This window comes from Malaclemys terrapin, chromosome 20 (assembly GCF_027887155.1).
Source record: "Malaclemys terrapin pileata isolate rMalTer1 chromosome 20, rMalTer1.hap1, whole genome shotgun sequence".
Lineage (NCBI taxonomy): Eukaryota > Metazoa > Chordata > Testudines > Emydidae > Malaclemys > Malaclemys terrapin.
This window is the reverse complement of record NC_071524.1, coordinates 17,350,655-17,378,333: the sequence shown is the minus strand read 5'-3', so window position 1 is coordinate 17,378,333 and position 27,679 is coordinate 17,350,655. Positions and strand designations below refer to the sequence as shown.

The 27,679-nt window shown below is 53.2% G+C and overlaps 2 protein-coding genes across 2 annotated transcripts; both read left to right on the top strand.

Moving 5' to 3' along the window:
• The first annotated feature begins 3,074 nt into the window (after nt 1–3,074).
• On the top strand, nt 3,075–10,016 carry LOC128826381 (thyroid transcription factor 1-like). The gene is made up of 2 exons (XM_054009635.1): nt 3,075–3,701; nt 7,723–10,016. The coding sequence occupies exons 1-2, from the start codon at nt 3,452–3,454 to the stop codon at nt 8,268–8,270; spliced, it is 798 nt and encodes a 265-aa protein (XP_053865610.1). The 5' UTR covers nt 3,075–3,451; the 3' UTR covers nt 8,271–10,016.
• Nucleotides 10,017–22,002: 11,986 nt separating this feature from the next.
• On the top strand, nt 22,003–27,029 carry LOC128826335 (gap junction delta-2 protein-like). The gene is made up of 2 exons (XM_054009584.1): nt 22,003–22,208; nt 25,879–27,029. The coding sequence occupies exons 1-2, from the start codon at nt 22,138–22,140 to the stop codon at nt 26,696–26,698; spliced, it is 891 nt and encodes a 296-aa protein (XP_053865559.1). The 5' UTR covers nt 22,003–22,137; the 3' UTR covers nt 26,699–27,029.
• The last annotated feature ends 650 nt before the right edge of the window (nt 27,030–27,679 follow it).

Genomic DNA, 27,679 nt, shown 5'->3' with positions numbered 1-27,679 from the left:
TGCAATGACCTGGAACGGTGACCATAAAACAACCCGGAGATTCTACCCCCTCCTAGTGGAACTGTGGAGAATAATTCATTTCCTCCCCTTTTAAACTCAACCTGATATAACACTCCATGGCCACGTGGCCCTTTCTGAATCCTCAAAGCGCTGGGCAAATATTAACCAGAAGAAACAGTCAAGTCCCCTTTTTATTTTGCAGTTGCCGTTGTAGGGAGGTGTAAATTACGCCATCCTACATCAGCATTGCCAACTCTTACGCTTTGGTCATGAGGCTCGGGATAGCTGGTGTTCTGTGGAAAGCCCCACCTTCTGGAGCCAGGAGAATCTGCGATCGTGACTAATAATAATAAAAGTTTCTAGCTCTCAATGTAGCAGAAAAAAGTTTGGAAACATGACCACCCTGTGAGCAAAAAGGGGAGAAAGCAGAAGATGAAGTAGAGCCCAATATTTATTACTATTTTTAAAATAATCTCATGATTTTAAGCCAATCTCATGAAATCTCAGAAAGCAAAGAACAATTCCCGTATCCAATTCGCCACCTTTCTAGATATCTGGTAACTCAAAAGCTCATACAAATACTTACAATGATCAAGATTGCCGGCCTGGATTTGAGCCGACAGGTTAGTGAAAGGGAGGGCCCAGAGCCTGGGGAAGAGGACAATCGCTGACCTGAGCTCGGCACTGCAAGGAGCCAAGAAAGTAGATTTAAAAACAAAAATCTGCTAGCCGGATCCCTTTCCCCCTCTTCCAGGGTTTGATTTCTGAAAACAGCTGGGCAGCTAACCCCAGGCCAAGCCAGGAGAAGGAGTAAAGGGGTGCCGAAAATAAAGTTAGCTCCACTTTTGATCCTGTAGTAAGGGCTTCCTCCCTGGAGGCACGGTGCCCCCTGCCCCACTGGGGCACATGGCCCTGTCTCATCCCACCCCACCTTCCATCCATGCAGCTCTCCTCGCTGGCTAACCTGCCTCCCCCACCCTGCCCACTTCATTAGCCGGCTTTCCCTGCATCACAGGCTGCGCTACCTACCATGGAGGGGCAAGAAAGAACATTTGGCTAAAAACAAGGTGGTTCATGTGCTGCTCTCTCCAAAGTGCACCTGGTTTTAGCAAAGTATTTAATTAGCCTCCACAAACTTCTTTTCCTTGCCAGCAGATTATAGTGATCTCAGACCGAGAAGCCCTGGAATGCTCTTCCTTCCAAGGACATGCTCAATGAGACGTAATGACATGGACTTGGTGTGCAAAAGAAAGTAAGAAGAGCATGGAATGGATTTTATTAACACTATTGAGCTGCTTGTGAATGATTTTGTGACGATCCATATTGGTGACTTTTCTTTGAATGTCACTCTGGCAGTGAAAGTCGCTAGATTTGTCACTGGTCACTTTGTTTGACACTTATTTTCTCGCTAGGCAAACCAAAAAGTTGCTAAATCTAGTGACAAAGTAGTGTGTGAATCCAATTAGCATCCCCATTAAGCAAAAGCTTGACTTTAAAGCAAGTGCTAAAGTGCTGTCCTGAGCCAGGGCCTAAATACACAAGCAGAGTTTTTGTCCTAGTAAGATTGCAACAAACAACAGTGGCCAAACAGTTGTGATCAGTTGCATCATCTGAGCCCTGATAACCTGAACACCCATCCAACACAGGCTTCTTTAGCAAACGAAAGGTCTATAACTACTAATTAATACTGCCATTTGCATATTGTTAAAAATACAAACCCCATCGGGGAGGGGGAGCGCCCCCTAAAGACCACTCTGATGAGATCAAACAAGAATTTAGGATTGTCTTCCCATGCAATGACATCATCCCAGAGCGGGGTGCAACCCAAGGGATGATGTTACCAAACGAATCACCTGGTCAGTCTTTTGTTATCGTTCACAGCTACTTTTTATGGTGTATGTCAAAGGACAATCACGGGGTGTTTCATCCACATCCAGGGAAAAAGTGTTCTCACTTCAATCATTTACTCCGTGACTCTCCAAAGAGTGTCTATTTTCACATGTTATTAATTGACCCACATTTTGCATGAGGCTTCTGGTACAATTCACACACAAACGCACACACTCTCCATAGGTACATATACCCTACAAAATAGACTTAGACACACACAGACTCACACTTTACCATTGCACTACAAAACAGATTCACACATTGTCTTTCTCACACACACACATCACAGAACAGATTCATACCCACAAGCTCTCTTATGCACAGAGTGTACAAGACCGATTCAGTCCTGAGTTGTGGAAAATTAAAGTCTTCCCTTTCTGTGGAAACTCAGCCAACCTTTAATCCCTTTTTTAAAAATTATTTTTACCTTACACCGAAAAAAATCACAAAACCCATCTAAGGCCTTGTCTACAATTAAACCACTACAGCTGCGCTGCTGTAGCGCTTCGGTGTAGACCCTCGCTCCAGTGATGGGCGTTAATCCACCTCCCAGAGAGGCAGTAGCTAGGTCGACAGAAGAACTGCGCTGGCTCCCAGGAGTTGGGCTGGCATAGCTCCGGCTCTCCTGGGTTTTCCACACTCCTGAGCAACATAGCTAGGCTGACGCAAGTTTTCAGCGTAGACCAGCCCGAAGGTGCAGCATTTTCAAGGAGACAAATGCAATGACAAATGCCTCTGCGCTGAACAAGTGATCTCCATACTCCCACTTCTCAGCAAAGAGGGAGTGCATTGATTACATGATCTTTCCCTTCTCACGTTTTCTGTCAATGGGGCCAGATCCCCAGCAGGCCTAAATCAATGGGGCTTAGCATGACCAGATAGCAAGTGTGAAGAAATTGGGACAGGGAGTGGGGGTTGAGAGGCGCCTGTAAAAGAAAAAGCCTCGAATATTGGGATTGTCCCTATAAAAATTAGGACATCTAGTCGCCCCAATGGGACCAGATCCCCAGCTGGTGCAAACTGGGGTCCCTCCATTGCAATCAATGAGCCGTATCCTCAGCACCACTAACTTCACTTCCATGGAGTTATGACAATTTATACTGGCTGAGGATCTGGCACCAGGATCCTAAATGAGGATTTCTCTGATTCCTCTTGCCTTGAGCCTTGCTTTTCAGCACTCCCCCACCCACTGCCTTGCACATAGTTTTAAACGGATCAGAGTTACAATTAACTTAGGCTTGTGGCATATTCACCCCTATTGTTTGAGGCTCTGAAGAGGAAGGCTCCTCCTCCCTTTCCCTCCTCTCCTTGTGGCGTCTGCTGCCCATAAGCCCTGATAAGGTGTGTGCATAAGATGAAAGCTGAGAAGCTGGGTTTACCCTGAAACCTCCAGCAAAAGTCTGGGGTTTATGACAGTCACCAAAGCAAAAAAAAAAAAGAAAGAAAAAGTCACCTCTGAGGTCTCAGGACAGGCAAGTTTCACATGAGCTCTGGGGACCAGCCAGTTTAACACAGTTACCAAGCCAAGTTCCACAGAGGAGCCGAAGAGGTTTTTTTAGCCATGGAAACCTCATGCATGGAAGGGTTCGGGCAGTTCATGCAGGTCACTCACCAGCCTTGTCTTCAGCCTGCGCTGGGTTCTTCTGGTTTCTCCGTCACTCACTGCGTTTCTCAAAGCTCCATGCGAGGTTACTGCGCTGGGACGTTCCCAGGCCCTGCTGACCTACCAGCCTACCACCAGGACAATTACCGCAATGGAGTCACCAATGGAGATTGGTACGGCCAGACGCAGGACGGACCGTACCCACCAAGTAAGTGAAAGAAACACAGATTATAGATGCTACAGCCTGTGGCCCATTAGAAATACCAGATCAATATCAGCTCACCTTCCCCAGAGAAAAAAGAACAGGAGTACTTGTGGCACCTTAGAGACTAACAAATTTATCAGAGCATAATAAATTTGTTAGTCTCTAAGGTGCCACAAGTACTCCTGTTCTTTTTGCGGATACAGACTAACATGGCTGCTACTCTGAAACCTTCCCCAGAGAGTTAGCTTCAATGGAGCCACTCATCGGAGTTGAGGTGAACACAATTTGGTTCTGGAGCTCAGAACTGTCTTATTTGTTAGCCTTAATCCGCACTGAACCCTTGTTACGGGGCCATATCATGCAATTTAAATCAATAGCCCCATTGTAGTATTGATTTTGCTTGATCTAGAAGGCAAGGTAAATGCCTCTGGTTTAAAAAAAAAAATAGGACTTTTGATTCACCTGCCTCTGAAAAACACACATTGATTTTATAATTCAGATTAGATAGATAGATAGAGTATATGGGAATAGGTAGATTAGATAGTGTGTGTGAGTTAGGACAGATGGAGTGTATGGGGATGGATAGAGAGACAGCGATATCTTAAATACACCTAATTGTAAATCCTCAAGCGGCATGTGAAAAATACGAATGAAGAAAGAAAAGACCCCGGATTGACTAAATTTAGCTAAATGCCCCTTCAGGTCAATGGGAGTTTTGCCCTGAGTAGGGGTGTCAGGATTTGGCCCTCCAATTTTTAAGAACACCCCAGTTGTGCCACTACCCCAATAAACAAACTTCAGCCCTAGACAGGCAGGCTAGCTACTCACAGGAGTTGCCCCACTGAAGCCAATACGCTGCTCATTTACACCGAAGGTTTAAATGGAGTTCCTCAGGCTCTACACCAGTATGAGCAGAGAATCAAGCTTCTTGGCTAAGCTCCTCCACGAGCGTAAATCAACACAGCTGCCTTGACTTTGATTTACAGCAGTTGGAGGACTGGACATTGGCGTTAATAGATTTACTGAGCAGTAGGTGTTATGTTGGGTACTGGATAGTTTGCAGGATTGTATCTAAAATTCCAAAGACCCTTCTCTAATGGTTGGATTGCAAATGACTTCATCCCAGTAGTTTTTTAAAAAGAAAACTCCAAACAATCAGCTGTTAAGTGAGATTTCTCCAATTTAATCCACTTCGATCGCTGCTTTGTGTATAATTTATAGGAACGTTTAATTATGTTACCGAGTTTCTGCAAAATTTTAATGGAAATTAATATATGCACATTAACATTACATTATACAACTGAAGATCTCACTTGGTTATTTGAAGACAAGAGCTTTTAACAAGTCCTCTTTCAAGAGGAAAACTAGCTCAAACATTAGCATTTTAATTAGCAGAAATCTACTGATGAAAAGCGCTATATTAATTTTAACGAGGAGAGTAATTGACCATTGGAACAACTGACCAAGGGTCGTGGCAGATTCTCCGTCACTGACAATTTTAAAATCAAGATGGGATGTTTGTCTAAAAGATCCGCTCTGGGAATCATTTTGGGGAAGTTCTCTGGCCTGAGATCAGACTAGATCACAGTGGTTCATTCTGGCCTTGGAATCTATACAAGAGCTAGGTTTTATTATTAATCATCATTATTATATTATTATTATTATTATTATTAAAGTGGCATGTTAACATATACATATAAAGCAAACCCCCAGGAATATGTAGCAATCAAATATAAAAACACAATTAATACAACCTGTAAATTATTAAATTGATATTCAGCGATCATATTAAACTCTAAGGGAAACTGATGTTGAGAAATAAAGAAAGCGGCATCAGCTAAGAGCTTGTACTCCACCCAGCTAGAATATTTTGAATTTTTCCTGTCCCAACATTTCCCCATTTATCTGATCCCCAGGAAACTGATTCTGATCACATGCTGCTCTGCTAAGTGTATCACTAGGATTTATATAATTCATAGATTTTAAGGCCAGAAGGGACCTTTGTGATCATGTAGTCTGACCTGTATAACACATGCCATAGAATTATGTGTTCCCTTCAAAAAAGAAGTCACAATTTAAGATCAGCTGATGCACAGTTTGGATTCTCATGCTTTTAAAATCCTGTTGCTTAAAAGGCACGTATCAAGGTTAATTTATCCCCTGTGGTTTATAATCTAGCTGCTGTTCTAAACAGGAAAGTGACCAAGTTATTCCGTAGCTGAGTGGTGCAGATTTCCTAGGGCACTGGTGAGATATTTTGATGTATGTGTTTGCGTCTGTCTCTTGCTGATTCAGGCTGAGAAATTAATATTTGGGTCAGATTCCGATCTCCTTCATAGCCGTGTGACTCTGGAGAAAACTTCAAAGAGATCAACAGAACAAAGTCCTATTTTACATCCATGAAACCAACAAGGGTGACTGTCAGATCCTCAATTGGTGTAAATCACAATCAGTGGTGCAATGGGGCTGGGAATCTGCCCCCAATCTCCTTGACACTGGCAAAGCAACTCAGAGTTTACCTAATAGCTAATACCTATTGCTGTTTACCTAAGAACAATCAGTTACTCATTCCCTCCCTCCCAATAGAAACCCATCATGGCTCTATATTTAAAACCGGTACTTAAGATCTCCTAGTCAGATCTGGAACATTCAAAAAGGGAATCGAATTGGCTACCGGGAAATAATTGCCAGGCAGTTCAGAGCATTCCTTCTGGTGATGGGCCGAGGAAACTGGATGGAGAGCATAAAAGCCTGTTTCTCTCTAAGATACGCTCCGTTCAAACAGGAATTATTTGGGGGAATTATTTATTATTTATCTCTGGCCCGTGTAAAACAGGAAGTCAGACTGGATGATTGCAGTAGCCTCTTCTGACCTGGGAATCTATCATGAATCCATTGTAATCTCCAAGAGAACAAACTGTGTCAAATAATAACTCAGCATGTTTGCTTGTGTATTTCCTTACTTCCCCCAAATGCAACCCTATAATTACGTTTCCAGGCACCTCTCTCACAGTTATATACGCCAGCGTAACATTGAATCTATTTGCATGGCGGGCACATGTTTTGCTTTAAAATAAAACCCTAATGATACCAAAATTGTTGCAGTGACCCTTCTATAGTTTAAGGTTTAAACTAGCTTTGCTGTTCAACAGCCGGTTTTTCTGAGTGCTCTAAAATCCTTTCTACTCCACAGATTTAAAATAATTATTACAAAATAAAAACTTAAAACCCTAATATTTTAAATGTTACCATCAAAGCTTTTTTTTTAAAAAATTCAGACTGTTTAGACTAGTGATACCAGCAGTTCTTTTCGACTTTAAAAATCTCAAGATTGAAAGTAACCATGTCAGCTAGTTTCACTTCATGAGTTAATGCTACTTATCCCCTACTTGCCGCTCCTTGCCTCGGTTTCCCCCTCTGTAAAATGGGGCTAATGGCACTGAGCCACCTTTGTAAAGTGCTCTGAGATCTTGGGCTAAAAAGCGTTACCCTATGCAATTGCCAAGTACTGCTTGGTCGGTGGATTTTTAAGTAGAAACCTCCATTGAAATCAGTGCTTAATTTCTAATGAAAGAGGTGCCGGGGCTCAAGCAATTTTTTTACTTTTGTAATTGATGCACCAAGCACAGAGGTGCCGGCGCGATGAACTGCCGAGCTTAGAGGTGCTGGGGCTCGGCACAAATTAAGCCCTGATTGAAACCAATGGCGGGATGTTTCTCATTGTCCTTGCTCCGTAGCTACTGGGAGCAGTTAATTATTATGCTAAATAATTCTGATTAATATTCGAAAGTGATGTTGCCACCAGCTGTTTTTACATGAACATTTAAAACCAAGGGCCCAATCCTAGCTCCGGATCCGCACGGCTGGAACCCAAGAGAGCAGACTTGATGACACACATTGCCCCATCCAGTCCAACCTAATTCTACAGGGAGGACGTCGATTTCACTGGGGATCTGCCTGGGAGCAGGGGCCCATTGACAGGCTCGGCGCCAAAGTGACCCCAACTTTCTCGTTCCTTTCCCAGTCTCTAGGTACATGGGACCGTCTGGATTTAACATGCCCAGCACTGGTTGCCTGGGATATATCGGGGAGGTGGCCAAATCTACCCTCTTCCTCCAGAACACGTCCAGGCGGAAGAGGAGGGTACTGTTCTCTCAGGCTCAGGTTTACGAGCTGGAGAAGAGGTTTGAGCTCCAGAAATACCTGACTGCTCCTGAGCGGGAGCATCTGGCCAAGGTCACCCACCTGACCCCCAACCAGGTGAAGATCTGGTTCCAGAACCACCGCTACAAGATGAAGCGGCAAGCCAAGCAGCGGGACCTGGAGCAGCCGCAGAGCCCAATCTCAGCGCTCCACAAGACCTGCGCCAGCAGCCCCGTCACCTCCCACGCTGACTATGGCTTTGCAGATCCCGAGCTGGAGAATAAATCCACTCCAGAGGCCCACTACGACCTCCCCGGACTTGGGCAAGGTGGTCTCAGAGGCCAAGGCCTGGCCGTGAGCCCCAACACTACTGCACACTGTCAGCCCAAGGCCAACAACAGAAGCCTCATGTTTAGCAAGTCGTGGTAGCTTCATTTGTGGGGGGCGGGGGTTATTTTCCCGAACTGAGATCATTCCACAAATTCAACACGAGTTCACAGAAAATTTTGCACAATCCAAATCTCCATTTTTCCACCAAAAAAAGATTGAGTCAAAACCAGCTTTTCCCAGTTCTAAGGCGGCCTGATGTGCCCCATTTCACAGCTAGGGATCTGAGGGCAGAAATACTTGTTCAAGGTCACACGCGGAGCAGGAGAGGCAGGAACTGAACCCAAGTCTCTAGCCTTCACCATTAATTCCCCAAACTTACCTGCCTGCAGGTGTGGGTGGAACTGTGGAGTGGGCTAGACCAGAGCTGCATCCGCCTCTGAGGGAGCCTTCAGAACTGGCATGGGATACGTAGCTAATGGTGCCTGATTGCAAAGGTTGAGAATAGAGACCCCAACGGAGCTGCTCACAACATACATCCCATTTACTCCACTCTGCTCTCTCCAGGGTACAAAGAATACAAACACGAGGCATTTCTTTTTACCACAGACACTTTGGTTTGGTGACTGCGTGGCAGCATTAGCGCAGGACAGATGGGGCTAGTGACACCTTACCACTTTTGTAAAATGCTGGGTATTGCGTTGGTCTTAAAAGTGCCATTTCTTTTTCACTGTTCATTTTGGAAAAAATGAAAATGTTTTTTCTTTTGTAATCTCTGCCAAATTTTTCTGGATTTTTTTTCATCCTGAAACAAGCTAATTTGAAAAATGTTTTAGATAAAAATATTTGGGTTTCAAAAAAATAAAAAACAAACATTTGAACCCCAAACTGACAATATTTGCTAAAAAATGTTCAGGATTTGGGTTGTTTTTTTTTTTTTGACAAAAACAAACAAACAAAACAAACTCAACCAATTATTTAAAGAGAAGGTTAAGGGGTGATTTGATTACAATCTATAAGTATCTACATGAGGGACAAATATTTAATCTAGCAGAGAGAGGTATAATGGGATCCAGTGGCTGGAAGATGAAGTAGAGAAATTCAGACTGGAAATAAGGCACATTTTTAACAGCGACAGTAATTAATCATTGGAACAATTTACCCAAGGGTCGTGGTGGATGCTCCATCACTTGACACTCTTTAAATCAAGCTGGGATGTTTTTCTAAAAGATCTGCTCCGGGAATTATCTTGAGGAAGTCCTCAGGCCTGTATTTTAAGGGTCAGACTAGATGATCACAATGGTCCCTGCTAGCCACGGAATCTATGAAAAAATAAACAAACAAAAAAACCCCACCACTAGAAAACTAAATGAAAATTCTCCGTTCAAATGTTCATTCTGGTCTAAAAGCCATTTTTATTGGGAAAATAAACGTTTTTTGTTGTGTTTTTTTAACAGGCTGTAGCTTGGAGATCTACCGATAGAATGCACTGCATCAGAACTAGATATTACAATTTTAATATGATCACACTCATCACATAATCCTTTTAATTGTACTTAATAATGCTTTCCAAATCCATTTATTTATTCGCCTTTAAAGAAAAATGTAGATTGGAAAAAATCTATTGGTTATTTTTTAACTTGATAATTTCATTTCTTAGAATAACATTGAAAATCAGGGACAGTCTACACACTTGCAGTTGGAATCTCCCTGTGTACTTATATTATATATATATTTAAAATCACACCTGTGTTTATATTTTATAACTTCTTTAGAGACAGGTAAAAGGCAAAGAGTTAAATAAAATATTGCTCCCTTGCTTAAAAAAACTGCTATTCTGGTTGTATTTCTCCATTCATCCATAGGAAATACTTTTTCATACCAGGTATAATTAGCCTTTGAAACTCCTTGCTACAGGATTCATTGAAGCTAAGGGTCTAGTAGAATTAACAAAACCAAAGATCTGGCATATAAGTACCAACACCTGTGTTATACAGGGGGTTGGACTAGACCAAATGATCATAGTGGTCCTGTCTGGCTGTACCATTAAAACTAGTTGGAAAATGTTCTTTTTTCCATGGAAAATTGAGACAAAACATACACACAAATTGTTGTGTTTTCATCAAAATGTTTCAGGGAAATTTTCACGTTTTCAGTAAAACAAATTGAAAATAAAAAAAAACTCTCTCACTTCTGAAATGTCACCAGGCTGCACAATGAGAGTTCTAATTCACCCCCAGGCCAGGCTCCCTGCTCAGGCTACGTCTCCCATCATGCACCAGTCTGGTGACCCTATGCTCATTTTTTGGTGTCTGATTTTCCTTTGGTCCAAATCAAGGGGCCCTGAGGGTAAAATCTGTCCCCGTGGGAAATAACTGGTACCTAATGTGCTGGCCCCTCACCCATAGGAGTGTAAATCCAACCTGACCCCTCTAATTCTGACCCCTGCTGAACAGTGCTTAGAAAAGAGACAACTAAGGGGTAGTGGGGGTATGATTGAGGTCTATGAAATCATGGCTGGTGTGCAGAAAGTGACTAGGGACGTGCTATTTACCCCTTCAGAGAACACAAGAACCAGGGGTCACCTGAGGAAATTAATAAGCAGCAGGTTTAAAGCAAACATAAGAAAGAACTCCTTCACCCAATGCACAGTCACCTGTGGAACTCCTTGCTAGAGGATGTTGTGAAGGCCAAAAGCATAACTGGGTTCAAGAAAGAACTAGATAAATTCATGGAGGACAGGTCCATCAATGGCTATTAGCCACGATGGTCAGTGACACAGCCCCATGCTGCAGGTGTCCCTACACCTCTGACTGCCAGACGCTGGGACTGGACGACAGGGAAAGGATCACTCAGTGACTGCCCTGTTCTGTTCATTCCCTCTGAAGCAGCTGGCACTGGCCATTGTTGGAAGACAGGATACTGGGCTAGACGGACCACTGGTCTGACCCACTCGGGCCATTCTGATGTTCGTTTGCAATCCTGCTAATTTACACTCCACCCTCACTTTGCTTCCCCAAAGAATCAACTCCAAATGGTCAAAGATTATGAGACTGGTTTAAAAAAAAAAAAAAAAAAATCAAGATTTTTTTTTTAAATGAATTTTGGGTTCTTTGTATTTGTTGCACTTCCTTTCGGAGTGCTCAGGCCACGTTTCCAAGTGTTTCTCTGCAGCCCGGAGGGCTCGACAATTACCTTTGGTTAACAAAAAAAAAAAAAAGCGGAGATTCTCATGCGGTCATGGGACTCCAAGAGCTGGGGATCTGAAAACAACAAAATGCAGCAAGACTCACAAAAGTTGGCAGCGCTGCCTTTCGGGCCCAGGCCCTTGGAACTTACCTGGCTGAGAGATCAGAACAATTTCTGCTGCCAGGTAAATATTTTGGTGTGTTTCTGTGTTAAGACCGGCTGTTATTTGCTGGCTGCTGGAGAAGCCATGCTGCTGGGTTGAGTAAATACTATTCACAGCTTTCAAATAAATATAACACAGGTTATGTACCTGCACCATTCTGTTCTCGCAGGCAAATATGTACCTAGGCTGGGGTTTCCGTATGATCACGCACTTGACAGTCAGCAATCTCTTCTCCCCAGCGTGGGTTTTGGGGTCTGATGCTGATGAATTTCTGATAAAGGGCATCGCACAGAATCCGGCGGCACCTCGAGAGCACTTTGATTGTCCGCAAAGTTCCAAGCACTTTCCTAATATGAATTCAAATCGTCCTGCCACTTGAGGTAAGTGTTTTACACAGTGAGAGCCAGGCACAGCGAGAGGACGTGACTTGCCTGTGGTCACACTCAGAATCGAGAGCCCCAGGAATCCTGGCTGCCAGGAAAGGACGTGACTTGCCTGTGGTCACACGCAGAATCGAGAACCCCAGGTATCCTGGCTGCCAGTCCCCTGTGCTGGCCACTAGACCCCCACGCTCAATCCTGAACTAGGCCTGGACGCTGTGAACTAGGCCAGAAAGGACCATCATGATCCTTTGAACCCAGTGGTTCTCAGACTTTTGTACTGGTGACCCCTTTCACACAGCGAGCCCCTGAGTGCGACCCCCCTTACCAAGTCAAAACACTTGTTTATATATTTAACACCATTAGAAATGCTGGAGGCAAAGCGGGGTTTAGGGTAGAGGCTGACAGCTTGCGACCCCCCGGGTAATAACCTCATAACCCCCTGAGGGGTCCTGACCCCCAGTTTGAGACCCCCTGATCTAGCCTGCCCTCCTGCACACTGTAGGCCACAGAACCTCACCCACCTAGGATGACCAGGTGTCCCGCTTTTATAGGGACAGTCCTGATTTTTGGGTCTTTTTCTTATATAGGCTCCTATTACCCCCCACCCCCGTCCCAATTTTTCACACTTGCTGTCTGGTCACCAGGGCCACCCAGAGGATTCAGGGGGCCTGGGTAAAGCAATATCAGGGGGCCCCTTCCATAAAAAAAAAGTTGTAATACTATAGAATACTATATTCTTGTGGGGGCCCCTGCGGGGCCCAGGGCAAATTGCCCCACTTGCCCCCCCCATCCCAGGCGGCCTTGCTGGTCACCCTACACCCACCCCTAACCTCTGGCTGAGTTACCGAAACCCTCAAATCAGGATTTAAAGACTTCAAGTGACCCCAGTTACACTAGAAACTAACCTGTTGCAGAGGAAGGCGAATCCCACCCAGGATCAATGCGAATTGCTCCCTCCCTGACCTGGGGTCAGACTGAAACTGCTACCCTAGAGGGGAGAGACCCCCTATTCCCTGAGCCAGCCTATGCCCCAGTCTGGGGCCAGACCAGAGCCAGGAGCCTCTAGAAGAGAAAGGCCCAGGGTCTTTTTCCCCAAGCCCTCCTCCCTGGAGTTCCTAGTGCTCTTCATCTAGGCGGATCCCAACCCCCATGGCCCCTAACCACGGAAGCTGACCAAAAAGATCATTATTTGTTTTCCTCCTCCATCTCTTCCAAGAGGGCCGGGGCGCTTCCCCCCCTCTTCCGAGGGGCTGGGTCAAACCCCCAGCCACCTCGGCACTCTGGGAGAGGTAATGACCTCATCTATTGCAGATCTATTGTGTGCCAAGAGTGCTTTGGGTCAATATTGATTTATCAGCTTCCTTGTCCGCCCCCCAGTGAGTCAGCCTGTGGTTTGCTTTGCTTCTTGGGAGCCCCTCGAGAGACAGAGACAGGCTCCTGTGTGGCGCCAGGAGTGAAAACAAGCCCTGTTGACTTTGCTTCTGAGATTAGCAGAAGCAGCTGTTTGATCCTGAGTTTGGTCCCGCAGATTGATCAAGGTAATTAAAGGAGTACTTGTGGCACCTTAGAGACCACAAGTACTCCTGTTCTTCTTTTTGTGGATACAGACTAACACGGCTGTTACTCTGAAACTTGTAATTAAAGGGTTTGATCTGCTCAGTGAGGACAGGTTTCCCTGCTGATTTCTCAGTCGCATCCCCACCCACAAATGTAGCCCTAAGTTATCTGGGGGCTTTTTGCACTGGACTCTCAGCTGTGACCCCAGTTAACTTAGGGGTGAGTTTGAGAGAGGAACGTTGGGCTCAAAATTCATGGCGGTCAGGAGCTGGGATTTCCTTTTGGACTCTGCCAGCAGCTAAATTTTGATCCAGACTTCAAGGGTGTTGACACCTGAGAGTGTGGTTCATTTCAGAGGAGGGAATAGACCTCCTGGGAGTTCAGATCCAGCTTCAAGCCTTTCCCAAGTGCAAGGGAGAAGTGTTTGGATCTGGGCTTTTGATTTGGCAAAACATCTTACTTTAATATGGTAGCACCTAGAGACCTCAGCCAAGATCAGAGCCGCACTGGGCCGGGCGCTGCATAGACCCCAACCAAGATCAGGGCTCCCGTTGGGCCGGGTGCCACCCCGACCCAGTCGTTGCTCCAAAGATCTTACAATCTAAACAGACAAAGGAACCCATTTTACAGCTGGGGAAACTGAGGCCCAGGGTGATGCAGACCCAAGATCACCCAGGTCTTGGCCGAGCTGGGAATTTAACCCCCATCTCCCAGGTAATTTTTGCCACATGCTCATCCTGTTGCTCGGGGATGACACTGCTGGAGTGACCAGTGCCAATTAATAATTTGCTGCATCCCTTCCCCAGGAAGCAGCTGCGAAACCGAGGGCGACAGGGCACACATTTCAGACGGATGCCAGCTGGCAAAATTCACCTTCTCCCCAACCCCTGCACACTTCAGTCGCTAGATAAACAGCTGGGCCCTGAGGACTAACATTCCAGTAGCTCAGAGTCAACAGGCTTCCCTTGGAGAGCAAAATCAAGGGAATTTTCAAAGGCATCGCACCCCCCCTTCAAGCCCCTTTGATCTGGCCTGTATTTTTGGGGTGGTTGGGTGGGATCTATTGCTGACTGACAGCTCTGGAGACGAATGTCTTCTTTCCACAGGACAGGTAGGGCTCCGACAGAAACAGGGAAACCTTCCCACCTCGGCCATGTGCCATCCCCAGCATGGAGGTGAGGAATCCGCTCATTCGGTGTTATAAGATATGACCTGAAAGGGAAGGCAGCTTGGCCTAGTGAAGAGAGCATTGGCCTTGTGGGTGACCTTATCAACCCCCCTGCCTCAGTTTCCCCATCCACAGAAGGGGTAGAATGACTCTGCGCTCCTTTGTCAAGGTTTTTCAGACCCCCCTGGTAAAAGCCACGGCCTGTTTACTGAACTACCTGCTGCCAAAACACTGACCAGAGACCACTCCCACCGGCCACACCCTTCCTAGGGGGGCTGTCGGCTGCCGTGAGTTGCCAGTTGTCATCCAGAATTGTTTGTTTCCAACCCAAAATAGTCCTTTCCCCACCAAACACACTATTTTTTTTTGTTTGGTTGGTTGTGTTTTTTTTCCAGCAAAAACAAAACAAAACAAACAAAAGTCTCATGGGGGGGGATTTTCCAGGTTTTGGGTCCCCTCTTACCATTCGATGACCCTCCCTCCCATAATGGGAAACAGAACCCAGGCGTCCTGACTCCCAGTCCCTTTGCACTATGAGAGCTCTCAAAGTGGGGAACCCAGGAGGCCGGGCGCAGAGCCTCATGCCCAGTCCCTTAGATCAAATCATGCTGCTCTCACATGATCTAAAAAAAGACACACCTAGATTCATGATGCAGGTGGCTGGGGGCTAGCACAGAGCAGGCCCGCAGGGTTCCCCTGGTCTGTGGATGCTGGGAGGAGATATCACACACTGCTAGTTCCTTTATGCATCATTAACTCCAACACCTGATCTCCCGTCGCCCACCAGTACCTGTTTCTGGTTAACCAGAGCATCAACACAGCTGTCTGTCCTCCTCTGGAGCAGGGCTGGGGCTGCCGATAACCCAGATGTCAGCTGCCCAGTAACTAAACCAGGTTCCTGCTCAGATCTCTGGGGCAACGTGGCCAGGAAGGGAGGCTGGTGGGTTGGTAGCGGAAGCTCTGTTTGCACCCAGCTTGTTTTGTGAGGAAAGAAGCAGCTGCCACAGGGTTTTCCTCATCCACAGCCCGAAGTCACGTTTCCAAAAGCCCGTCAGAGCTAAACTACACAGAGGGACGTAAGGCCCTGCAACGGCTAATCCCTCGGCACCCTGCCAAGTACTAGAGCCCCTCAGCCTGGCACCAGGCTCCTGTACAGTGCATTGGTGCGAGTTAGAATATGTCCATACTGCTTTGTAAAACCAGGTCTGGGGGACCCAGGTGGAGTCGGGGTGGTCAAGTCCCCACTTGAGTGTTCACATTGCATTGGGCTTGCAATTGCCGGCCCCAGGTCTCCCAGCTAGATTGCATGACACAGACCTTCTACCTCGGGGCTGCGGCTGGAGCTGCGTCCACACTGCAGAATAGCAGGGCTCGGACCGGAGTCTTAGCAGGACTTGGGCTCAGACCCCCACGGGTGGGGTCTTACTTGGACCTGGGTCCTGAGCTGCCCCCAGTCAGACGAATTTGTGTGTGGACAGCCTGTGGGCTCAAACTGGAGTCAGAACCGGGGCTCGGTTCGCAATGTGGACAGACCCGGGGGGGTCTTTTCCACTGTAATCAGCCAGAAGTGAAAAGTGGAGGAAAGGGGCGGGGCTGGGCCCCACCCCCTAACAGACAGACGCTCCTAATTCCCATTAATCCGGGGGTTTGTGCACTGGGGACTCGGGGAGTCTCTGTTCAGGACCCAGATTGGGGCCCCCATCAGGCCGGGCGCCACCCAGACCCCAAGGTACAATCCCTGCTCCAAAGAGCGCCCAGCCTAAGCAGACAGGACTGGAAACTGCAGTGTGGAGAGTGAAGGCAGCTACCTGCAGTCCCGCGGCAGAGCGGGGAATAGACGCCTCGTCCCGTCCCCACCCACTGCCCCGTCCCTGCTCCCTCCTCCAGCAGGAAATAGAACCCAGGAGTCCGGGACTGCTAGCCTGTGCTGCCCGGGCCCTGCCTGCGTGCCCCCTGCCCAGGGCGGCCTTTGCCCCAGCGACGCTGCCGGCCCTCGAGCCGCTCCGTGCTCGGATTAACGAAGATAAAAGGACAGCTCTCAATGACATGGGCGCCCAGCGCCCCCTGGTCAGCGGGCGGCCAGCAGCTCTTGCCAGCGGCCCGGCAGGGCCCTGGGATAACCAGGACACCAGGTGGGGTGGGACACAAATCCCCCGCTGAGCCCTAAGTTGCCTAACGACGGAGTGAGTCCCACCCGCCGAGCAGCTTTAACGAGGTCACAGCCGAGCGCGCCAACCCGCCTGCCACCTTGCATCACCATGGCAACGACTTTCTCGCACTCCTTGAGAGCCTCGTGCATGGAGCGGGGGGGGGGACCCCCGACCCATTTCGGCTGGTTTAACACCCCCACCCCAACCAGCCAGTGAGCAGGGAGTGGGGAATTCAAGAAGTGGCAGAGAAAGCGAAGTTTGTTATTCTAGGGTGCTGGAGCTATGCACACGGTTGTTATTGTAGGGTCTCTCGGGAGCACTAGGACTGCTCAAGCAGGTTTGTTATTGTAAACTCACTGGGCTAAGCACACTGGTCACTCAGCTGAATTGTCTCCAGCTGTATCTTTGCAGCGCCCGGCCCGACGGGGCCCTGATCTCGGTCGGGGTCTGGGCAGTGCCCGGCCCGACGGGGCCCTGATCTCAGTCGGGGTCTGGGCAGCGCCCGGCCCGACGGGGCCCTGATCTCGGTCGGGGTCTGGGCAGCGCCCAGTGCGACGGGGCCCTGATCTCAGTCGGGGTCTGTGCAGCACCTGGCGCGACAGGGTCCTGATCTCAGTCGGGGTCTGGGCAGCGCCAGGCACAATGTGGCCCATATCTCGGTCACATGTTACAGCAACATAAATAGCTCTCTGGAGGCCGCTGTGCTCGATACCAACTTACTTCTGGAGGCTGAGAGGACCCAAGGGTAGAGGAGCCTCTCTCTTGCAAGCGTGACCTTTGGGCGGGCGTGGGATTTCCAGCCCATCAGGCCAGCTGGCGCGTCCATGTAATCACAGCAAAGCAAACAGCTCTGATCTCTGCTGCAGCTTTCGTGCTAGGAGGGGCGCTGGAGATCGACCCCGGAGACAGGGATATTCCTCTCCTAGTGGAGGAGAAACGGATCATTGTAATAAACCGTCCTGCTGTGCCAGCCATCCCCAGAGAGCTGCATTCAGAGCCAGGCCGCCACTCCACAGAGCGCCGGCCACGTTTTGGACACCCAGGCACTCCCGGAGCGTTTACTCACGTTCCTTCGTTCGAGCAGCGACGGTGTCTCCTTTTCCGCACTGGGCCCAAGGTCGCACACACAATCCGCAGCGGCGCCGGGAACCGAACCCCCGTTGCTGCCTGCCTGCACCTCTGCTGGCACCACTGCCTTTGTCCCCAGAGTGTGGGGCTCTGCTGGGGGACCAGCTCTGCCAGCTTGCAGCAGTAGTAGGCTCTTATCTGTGGGACACAAACACACATTTCCAGTGTGGTGCATTGGGGCAGAGAGGGGGGCTCTGCCCCCTTAACAATCCGGCCCCAAATGTCCCCCCAGGACGTGACCCCTTTCCCTGCCCGTTGCTGTCTCTGGGGCAAGGAGATGTGGTCAGGCAACACGGCGCTTCGCTGGCCGTTGTTTCACTCCCCCTCACCTGCCCGCCCAGGGCAGAGCAGGGCCCTGGTTAGACACAGCCATGGGCCAGGTGGCTGGGGGTGTTACACGCCCCGCACGGGCTCATAACTCACCCTGCATGGCCACACACACTCATTACATGACCCACATACCCCACTCACACTCATTACACGCCCCGCACATGCTCATTACACGCCTTGCATGGCTACACACTCATTCCATGCCCCACACGCGCTCATTCCACGCCCCACATGTGCTCATTACACGCCCTGCACATGCTCATTCCACATGCTCATTCTACACCCAATACACACTCATTGCACACCCCGCATGGCCACACACACTCATTACACGCCTGCATGCTCATTACACACCTTACACATGCTTGTTACACACACACGCTGCACCCAATGCAACACACACACAGAGTACTGCCGGTCCCAGCGCCGCGTGTTACGTCTTGAGCCTCCAGTCAGACACCAGCCCCTCCTCCAGCCCCGCCCGCCCCCGAGCTGGTGGGGAGCTGATGAATACAACAGCAGTGTGGTTAGTTAATTGTGGGGATGCTGGGAGCGAGGCCACGGCTGGGCTAACCCCATTCCGCTAGCGAACGGGCTCCCGGCCCATGGCGTCGACCCCCCGGGCGCTGAGCTCTTTGCACGAGGACAGGACCAGCAGACGGCAGGGAGCGGGCGCATAGGCCCTGTACGTAGGCCCTGTACCATCGTCAGCCAGCGACTCCCTGCGGCTGACGGGGTGGGGAGGGTGATCGGGGCCGTGTCCTTTAAGAGCCGAGCGTGGCACTGGGAGGCTCTCGCTAGGCGGGGGCACCTGACCCCCCCCCCTGCACAAGCCAGGCCAGAGAACCTCCCCCCCGGTCCCTGCTTCCAGCCCAGACACCTGAGGTGAGCTAAGCAGCCGTCGGAGGACAGAGTTCCCCAGGGAGGGAGAATGCATCGCGTCCTGGCTCTGTTAAACAGTTAGCGGCTGTATAACAATAGCACCTACCGCCTTCCCCTGCTGCGCAGAGCCCAACGGAGATTGGGGCCCCCTGTCGGACCGGGCGCAGGGCCCCATTGGACGGGATGCTGCCCCAAAGAGCTGCCAGTCTAAGGGTGGGAGGGGAAACTGAGGCACGGAAGAGGGAAGCAGCTTGCCCGGCGTTGCATGGCAGAGGTGGAGGTGGAACCCGGGAGCCCTGACCTCTGAGGCAGGGGCGGTCGAGACTCGCCCGCGTGTGCGGCTGTGCAAACCCACGTACCTGGGGGGCTGTGGGAAGCCGTGTCCACATGCTGAGCCCCACGCAAGAGGGGGGTGGTCTGGCACGGTGGAGATTCGTGCCAAGGCCCACGGCCATGCTGTGCCAACTGGGACAGTTTGCAGGAGCTCCAGCACTGTCCAGTAACCAACCACGCTGGGGTAATTAGCGAACCTGCTTAATTAACCAACTCCCAGCTGCTAGAGACAGGTCTGACCCTTGCAATACCCTGGGTGGCCATTAGGTGGGGGTGGGGAAGCTGCCGTAGCAGATTCTGCAAAGAAAACCAAACCCTGCGAGTGGGCAGTGGTCCCCAAATCTAGCCCCCCAAAAACTTGCAGGAGGTCAGAGCCAAACCTAAACCAGCCCCCCACTGCGGTCACCCCTGAACCCCACTCCTCTGCGCTGCCGGGGCCTCACTATACGGGTGGGGGGCATATAATGCTGCCCACTCTTAGCCAGCCCCTGTTCTTGTCCCACTGCTGGGCGCGGCTCCTTGGGGCGCTGGCGGAGGGAGGCGCTGGGTGCACTGGCTGGGATCGCCGGGGACAGAACCCACTGGGGGGGGGCGCAGCAGGGAACGTGGGCCTGGGCTCTGACAGCGCCAGCAGAAGCCACGGCCTTGCCCCCCGATAACTGCCCCCCGCCCAATAATCATCTCCCCAGTCTGGGGACTCATCCTATGAACAGCCCCCTGGAACAGGAATGCCCCATCCCAGCTCCTTGTGGGATGAGCATGGGACAGACGCACAGAGTGACAGACCTCTGCCTGTCAGACTGTGCGGTGCAATGCCGGACCGGGACTCCGGACTTCTGGGCTCTATTTCTGCCCCTGACCTCTCGGGCGAGTCACTGGCCTGCTCCGTGCCTCAGTTTCCCTCCATGCCCTCGTCTCTTGACACTGTGAGCTCTTACTCTATGGTTCCTTCCCAACATCCTCAGCCCCCTTTATCCTCCAGGCTATCGCTGCACACCAGTTCTGGGCACCACGGTCCCTCCGCCGCTCCCCCAGCCGGCCGGCCGGCCGCCTTCATTAGCCGTCGCTGGTGGCAAGGGCAAGGTGGAAAGGCCACCTGTGGCTTGTGCTTCCCATGGGGCAGGGAGCCGCTCCCTGGCTGACAGGCCCTGCCACCCACCCCCAGCTCTGCCAGTGCCCCTCAGACCTGACCCCCAGCCCCCACTACTGAGAACAGCCCTTGCACTAGGGCACTAGAGAAAAGTGTGCATGTGTGTGTGTATACAGGAATACTGTACCACACCCAGCCTGTGTGTGGCTATTACAACCCAGCAGAGTATGTGTGAAACACTGTAGCACATCGGTGTGTGTGTGTGAGACGCACGGAAATACTGCAATACCACCTGTGCGTGTGACAGCAGAGACACTTCCACACACTAATACACAAACCTGCCACGCATTCCCGTTCGTGGCTGTTTGTGGAAACACTGCAACACGGCAATGTGTGTGTATAGGAAAAAAAACCACAGCATGCCCTCACCAGGCTCCTCATCTGATGCTGGAAAGTTCTTCACAGCTGGGTGTGGGTGCATCGTGATGTGTATATTGTTGCACTGTGATTTGTGTGTGTGCACTGTTGTGGCATGTGTTTAGTGCTGCAATTTGTGAGTGTGTACATGTGTGTGCACATGGTTGGGCTGTGTATTCGTGTGTGTTGTGATATGTGAATATTTGTGTGAGTGTATTATTGCAATGTGTGTTGCAATATGAGTGTATATGTGCATTATTGCAATGTGTGTGCATTGTTGCAGTGTATGTGCACATGCATTGTTGCAATATGTGTGCGCGCACATTGTTACAATGTGTGTTGTTGCAATGTGTGTGTTGTTGCGATGTGTGTGTGCGCACTGTTGCAGTGTGTACATTGTTACAGTGTGTGTACATTGTTACAATGTGTGTGCATGCCCATTGTTACAATGTTTGTGTGTTGTTGAAATGTGTGTACGCTGTAATGTGTGTGTGTTTGTAAATTGTTGCAATGTGTGTGAGCTGTTACAATGTGTGCTATGGGTTTATGTATCTGTACATTGTTGCGCTGTGTGTTATGGGTGTATCTGTATGCATTGTTGCAGTGTGTGTGTGCATGCATTGTTGCAATGTGAGAGTGCTGTTGCAATGTGTGTTATGGGTGTATCTGTCCATTGTTGCAATGTGTGTGTGTCTGTGTGTGCATTGTTGCAATGTGTGTGTGCATTGTTGCAATGTGTGTGTGTCTGTGTGTGCATTATTGCAATGTGTGTGTGCATTGTTGCAATGTGTGTGTGTCTGTGTGTGCATTATTGCAATGTGTGTGTCTGTGTCTGTGTGTGCATTGTTGCAATGTGTGTGTGTACCTCGGCGCACTGACACGTCGCTGCCCCCCCATAAACTTTCCTCCGCCGCTGCGCCCCCCCGCCGGGTCTCCCGCTCATCCCGCTCCGGGGCGGGGGGGCCCGGGCGCTAATCCCGCCGCCTCCCGCCCGGCGTCCTTGAAAGCGGCGCAGGTGGCAGCGCGCAGCGGGCGCCGGGCTCGCCCCAGCCCCGCTCCCATGGCCCGGGCTGCCCGGCGGGGGCCCGGACGCCGGGGTCCCCGCAGCTGACGGGGCCGGGGAGCGGCCCGGGGTCCCCCCCGCTGCTGGATGCGGGCAGCCCCCGGCGCCCCGCCGCGATGGGCGAGTGGACGATCCTGGAAAGGTTGCTGGAGGCCGCGGTGCAGCAGCACTCGACTATGATCGGCAGGTGCGCGGCGCGGGGGGTCCGGGGGGCTGGCCCCTTGCCCCCTCCAGCTCTGGGGGCTGGCGTGCTGGGAGCCAGGACTCCTGGGTTCTCCCCGGCTCTGGGAGGGGAGTGGGGTCTAGTGGTTAGAGCAGGGGGGGGGCTGGGAGTCAGGACTCCTGGGTTCTCGCCCCAGCTCTGGGAGGGGAGTGGGATCTAGTGGTTAGAGCAGGGGGGGGGCTGGGAGTCAGGACTCCTGGGTTCTCTCCCCAGCGCTGGGAGGGGAGTGGGGGCTGGTGGTTAGAGCAGGGGGGGCTGGGAGCCAGGACTCCTGGGTTCTCTCCCCAGCTCTGGGAGGGGAGTGGGGGTCTGGTGGGTCAGAGCAGGGGAGCAGGGAGCCAGGACTCCTGGGTTCTCTCCCCAGCTCTGGGAGGGGAGTGGGGGTCTGGTGGGTCAGAGCAGGGGGGCTGGAGGCAGAACCCAGGTTCTATTCTAGATACCGCCTTCCCCAGTGATCTTTAGCAAGTCCCATCCCCTCATGCGACCTCAGTTTCCCCCTCTGTAGAAGGCGGGTTCGGACCCATGGGATGGGGGGTTGGCAGACAGCGTGTGGGGGATCCGGGCCAGGGGAGGTGCTCTCGGTGTGTAGAACAAGCCGTGCAGTGTGTGTGTGTGTGGGGGGGGGGGATGTGGGGTGGGCGCCAGGGGTCCGACCTGGCAACCCCTCTGCCGGGTGGCAAGGAGCCGGTAGCCGCCCTCCCCGCGGGGCTGCAGTTCAGTGCAGGGGGAGCCGGCCCGCTGCTCACTCTCGCCGGCCCCTCCCGCGCAGGGCTCAGGCCGACACCGCTGGGGAGGACCGCAGGCCCCGGGGGCAGCGTGGCAGCCTGACCCCAGAGGTCAGCCAGGGACAACAGGGCACGGGGGGGCCCTGCTGCCCGGGAGGGGGGAGCAACCCCCTGCTCCTGCCCTGGCACAAAGCCACCAAGGTGGCGGGGCTGGGAGGAGGCTGCACTGGGGGGCTGAGGGGGCGGCTCTGGATGGGGCAGAGGGGGCGGGCGGAGCTGGGCGCTCAGGGCGGGAGGAGAGAGAGGGAAAGGGGAGGATGGACGGACGGGGGGGACGCTGACTCCAGGCTGTGAGATTCCTGGGGGCACCTGTCTCACATCAGCGGGGGTCGTTCCCCAGCAGGGGCTGCCCCCCGTGTCACCATCATGCTGCCTGTTCCGGTCACCCCGGAGGGGCTGGGGCCGGGCCATGGGACCGGGTTGGCAGGCTGGGGACCCGGGCTGGGCCCATGCAGTGTTTTAAGGCCCCTCGGCCGGATCGGGGCCGTGGTGAGCAGGAGGGTTCGGATGCAGAGGGGTTCCCGAGAAGGACTCAGTGGGGTGGGGCCTCGAGGGCCCGTACCCCAGCTGCCCTCCCCAGCCTACGGTTACCACCTCATGCTCATGGCCGGGCGGGCGGGTTTGGCCTCAGGACAGGACAAGCGCCTGCCAGATCAGAGCGGGGCTGAGCAGCCCGGGGGTCTCCTGGCATGTGCTGCAACAGACCCGTCAGCCCAGCTTGCGGGGCAGTCTGGGTGGGCATTGTAGGAGCATCTACCGACCCCCGGCCGAGACCAGGGCGGCCCCCGGCGCACCACAAAGACCCCCGGCCGAGACCAGGGGGGCCCCCAGCGCACCACAAAGACCCCCGGCCGAGACCAGGGGGGCCCCTGGCGCACCACAAAGACCCCCGGCCGAGACAGTCCCTGCCTGTCACGGGGTCCACTCGCCGCGGGTGACGCTGCCTCCTGCCCGCTCTGGGGATTAGCTCTGATCAGGCAGCCCTGCGGTGGGACCATCCCACCCCATCCCCCTGGCTCCAGGAGCCGCAGCCTCCTCGTGGTGACTCAGGCCTCTGGCCGGCTGTCTCCAGGGTTCCCCCTTCCTGGGGGGGTATCAGAGTCCCGCAGCCTGCCCCTTGCGGCACCACCTGTGCCACTCCGCCAGCGGCTGGCAGGGGAGCCTGGGCCTTCCCTGCGGCCTGCTTCGGCTGCCAGCTCCTGTCCAGCTGCGCCTCGTGTCTCCCTGGCACCGGTGTGGGGCGTACACCCCATCCCCCTGCCCCATAGTGCTCCCCGCCCAGGTAGACCGAGGAGCGATTGTTATACCCATTTTACAGCTGGGGAAACTGCGGCACGGAACTTGTGCGAGCCGCCTGAGGTGACTCGGTGGGTCTGTGGCCGCGCTGGGAAGAGAAGCGAAGCCAGGCCTCCCACGCTCCACCCCAGCACCAGGCGGTCCCGTAACACTGCGCTCAGTTCCTCTCCCCTGGGCCCAGGGCCAGGCCATGGGGGCAGGTGCGGGGCCGATGGGAATGGGGAGCTGCAGGTGGCCCCAGCCTGAGTCAGGGCAGAACCCAGCGCATGGCATCTGGCAGGGGCCCCGGGGGGTCCATCGCCCAGAACCGCTGGGGACAGGGAGGGCGCTGGGCTGGTGCAGGCCCCGGGGCCTTTCGCTCCAGGGAGGGAGGGGGCCACATGTGAGCCTGTGCCCATCATCTGACTGATCAGCTTCCATTAAAGTGTCCCTGGGTGCAATGTATTGTGGGGGAGAGGTCTAGTGGTTAGAGCAGGGGGCTGGGAGCCAGGACTCCTGGGTTCTCTCCCCAGCTCTGTGACGACGTTCCTGGGTAGCCTTGTGCAAATCCCTGACTCAGTTTCCCTGTCTGTACGGGTCTAGCAGAGGCTGCGAGGATCGAGTTCCTGACAGGCGTGAGGCTCGCATTCCAGGCAGCCGGGGTGGTGGGGATGTGGTGGACCAGCTCTCCTGGCTGCCCAAGCACCATGTCAGTGGCACAGAAGGGCACAGCCGCAGGGTTAATGCCCTGGGACTCTGGGCTCTAATCCCTGCTCTGCCCTGATGCCCTGCGCACGTCTATGCATCTCTCTGGGCCTCAGTTTCCCCAGCTGTAACGGAGAATGATCTGCCCTTTGCTCAGACAGTGAGCAGTTTGGGGCAGGGACTGTCTCCTGCTGGGTCTGCAATGCTCGGCATGGTGGGGCCCCGATCTCGGCTGGGGTCCGGGTGGCAGCCGGTGCGACAGGGCCCCGATCTCGGCTGGGGTCCGGGTGGCAGCTGGTGCAACGGGGCCCTGATCTTGGCTGGGGTCTGGGCAGCGTCTGGTGCAACAGAGCTTTGATCTCGACCGGGGTCTGGGCAGCGCCTGGCCCAGGGGGGAGGCCGGTCTCTTAAGGCCAGGAGGATGCTGGTTTCAGCCCTGTGGGGTTTGCGTGCGCTGCACACACCCCCCGCTGGTGGGCATGGGGTGGCTCTGACTCCACCGGTTCAAATCCCCCCATGGGGTGGGCTGTCTTTTCCCGATGGAGTGAACCCTCCTGTGTGGTAGCTGAGGCGCTCCGCCCCAGAGGTAGCTGCATTTTAGGGGTGCAGGGTTGGGAGTGAAAGGCCCCAGGGAAGGGGGCAGCAGATGCATTTGCCACCGAGAATCAGGGACCGAGAGGTGCTGGCCCTTCTCCCCGCTCCGACAGCTGGGCAAAAGATCAAATGCATCAAACACCCTCCCAGAGCTGAGGAGAGAACCCAGGCGTCCTGCCTGCCCCAAGCTCCCCGCCACCCAGGCTCCCAGCAGAGCGGGGCCTGCTCCCCTCGCCGCGCCCAGCTGGGTCCCTCCCCTCTCCTCCCCCCCACAGGATCCTGCTGACGGTGGTCGTCATCTTCCGGATCCTGATCGTGGCCATTGTGGGCGAGACGGTGTACGAGGACGAACAGACCATGTTCATGTGCAACACCCTGCAGCCGGGCTGCAACCAGGCCTGCTACGACAAGGCCTTCCCCATCTCCCACATCCGCTACTGGGTCTTCCAGATCATCCTGGTCTGCACGCCCAGCCTCTGTTTCATCACCTACTCCGTCCACCAGTCGGCCAAGCAGCGGGACCGGCGCTACTCCTTCCTCTACCCGCTGCTGGAGAAGGACGCCCGGAAGGCGCGGAGCGTCAACGGGATTCTGGTGCACAACTCCGAGGGCTCGGCCAAGGAGGAACCCGACTGCCTGGAGGTCAAGGAGCTGCCCAGCACCCCCCGGCGCCCACCCAAGAGCGCCAAGGTGAAGCGGCAGGAGGGCATCTCCCGCTTCTACATCATCCAGGTGGTCTTCCGCAACGCGCTGGAGATCGGCTTCCTGGCGGGCCAGTATTTCCTGTACGGCTTCAACGTGCCGGCCATCTTCGAGTGCGACCGCTACCCCTGCGTCAAGGAGGTGGAGTGCTACGTCTCCCGCCCCACCGAGAAGACCGTCTTCCTGGTCTTCATGTTCGCTGTCAGCGGGATCTGCGTCCTGCTCAACCTGGCCGAGCTCAACCACCTGGGCTGGCGCAAGATCAAGACGGCCATCCGGGGCGTGCAGGCGCGGCGCAAATCCGTCTGCGAGGTGCGCAAGAAGGACCTCTCGGCCCTGGCCCAGGTGCCGCCGCTGGGCCGGACCCAGTCCAGCGAGTCTGCCTACGTCTGAGCCCCGGGGGCGGCCGGGGCCTCCCGCTTTACAATGCAAACGCCAGTGGGTGCTTCTCGAGCCGCCCCTCCCGACCAGGGGGGGCTCAGCAGGTTTGCTCCAAGGGCTGAACGGGAGACATGACCCCCCCAAGATCCAGCTGGGGTGTGGGGGGGCTCCCGGCTCCAACTCACTTAAAAAAAAATATTTATTGTTTCTTGGAGTCTTCCACCATGGTGCAAGCAGGGGGGCGGGTTCCTGGAACTCTCCTCCCATCAGCCTTTTCCAGCCCTGGGATCAGCCAGGGGTGGGGAATATTTGCGGGGGGGCCAGGGGGTGTTTCTGCAGGGAGGGGGGGCAGATTATGGCTCCCTGCTTTTCTCAGCCCCTGGGCTGACAATAAAAAGAATCGATGACCAGATGCAATTTTTAATAATTAAGAAATAAGCTGGGTGCTGGATGGAGCTGGGGGGGGCGCTCTCCCCTGGCAGTCCGGCCCAGCCCATCTCACGTGGGCGAGGCAGGGCGACCCCAGGGAGTGGGGCAGACAGAGAAACGGGGTGAAATGCCCCAGGGTGGACAGCTCCCTGCTGCCAGCACCCCCCCTCCCGCTAGAGACGGGGGTGGGGCGTGTAGCTGGGAGATGGGACTGCAAAGGGGGAAATCCCAGCCCCCCCCCCAAAAACAACCCCTCGGCCCTGCCTGGCTGGGGGAGGTGCCAGGGGCTGGGGCTGGCTCAGCACCCGCTGCCAGTCCCAGGAACCTGCCCGCGGGGCAGCGTTGCAAGTCGTGGCCCCCCCCACCGGGATTTGCTGCCCTTAAGCTGCTCTGGGCTGGGACCATCTGGCCACATCCCCCCTCCCGGGCCCTGGGCACTTTGCATTTATGGGGGGGGGGGGGACCAGCCCCTGTAGATAATGGTCCGGCCCTTGGCCAGCACCGATCTCAAAGCACCGTGAGGGCACCCCCCCGTTAACATCATCTCCATTTACAGAGAGGGAA

Bases quoted from the DNA above. Each gene is read 5' to 3' on its own strand.
- LOC128826335 (XM_054009584.1), top strand. From the start codon at position 22,138: ATGGGCGAGTGGACGATCCTGGAAAGGTTGCTGGAGGCCGCGGTGCAG. The intron at 22,209-25,878 runs GTGCGCGGCGCG...TCCCCCCCACAG, and splicing joins CACTCGACTATGATCGGCAG to GATCCTGCTGACGGTGGTCG.
- LOC128826381 (XM_054009635.1), top strand. From the start codon at position 3,452: ATGGAAACCTCATGCATGGAAGGGTTCGGGCAGTTCATGCAGGTCACT. The intron at 3,702-7,722 runs GTAAGTGAAAGA...TTCCTTTCCCAG, and splicing joins GGACGGACCGTACCCACCAA to TCTCTAGGTACATGGGACCG.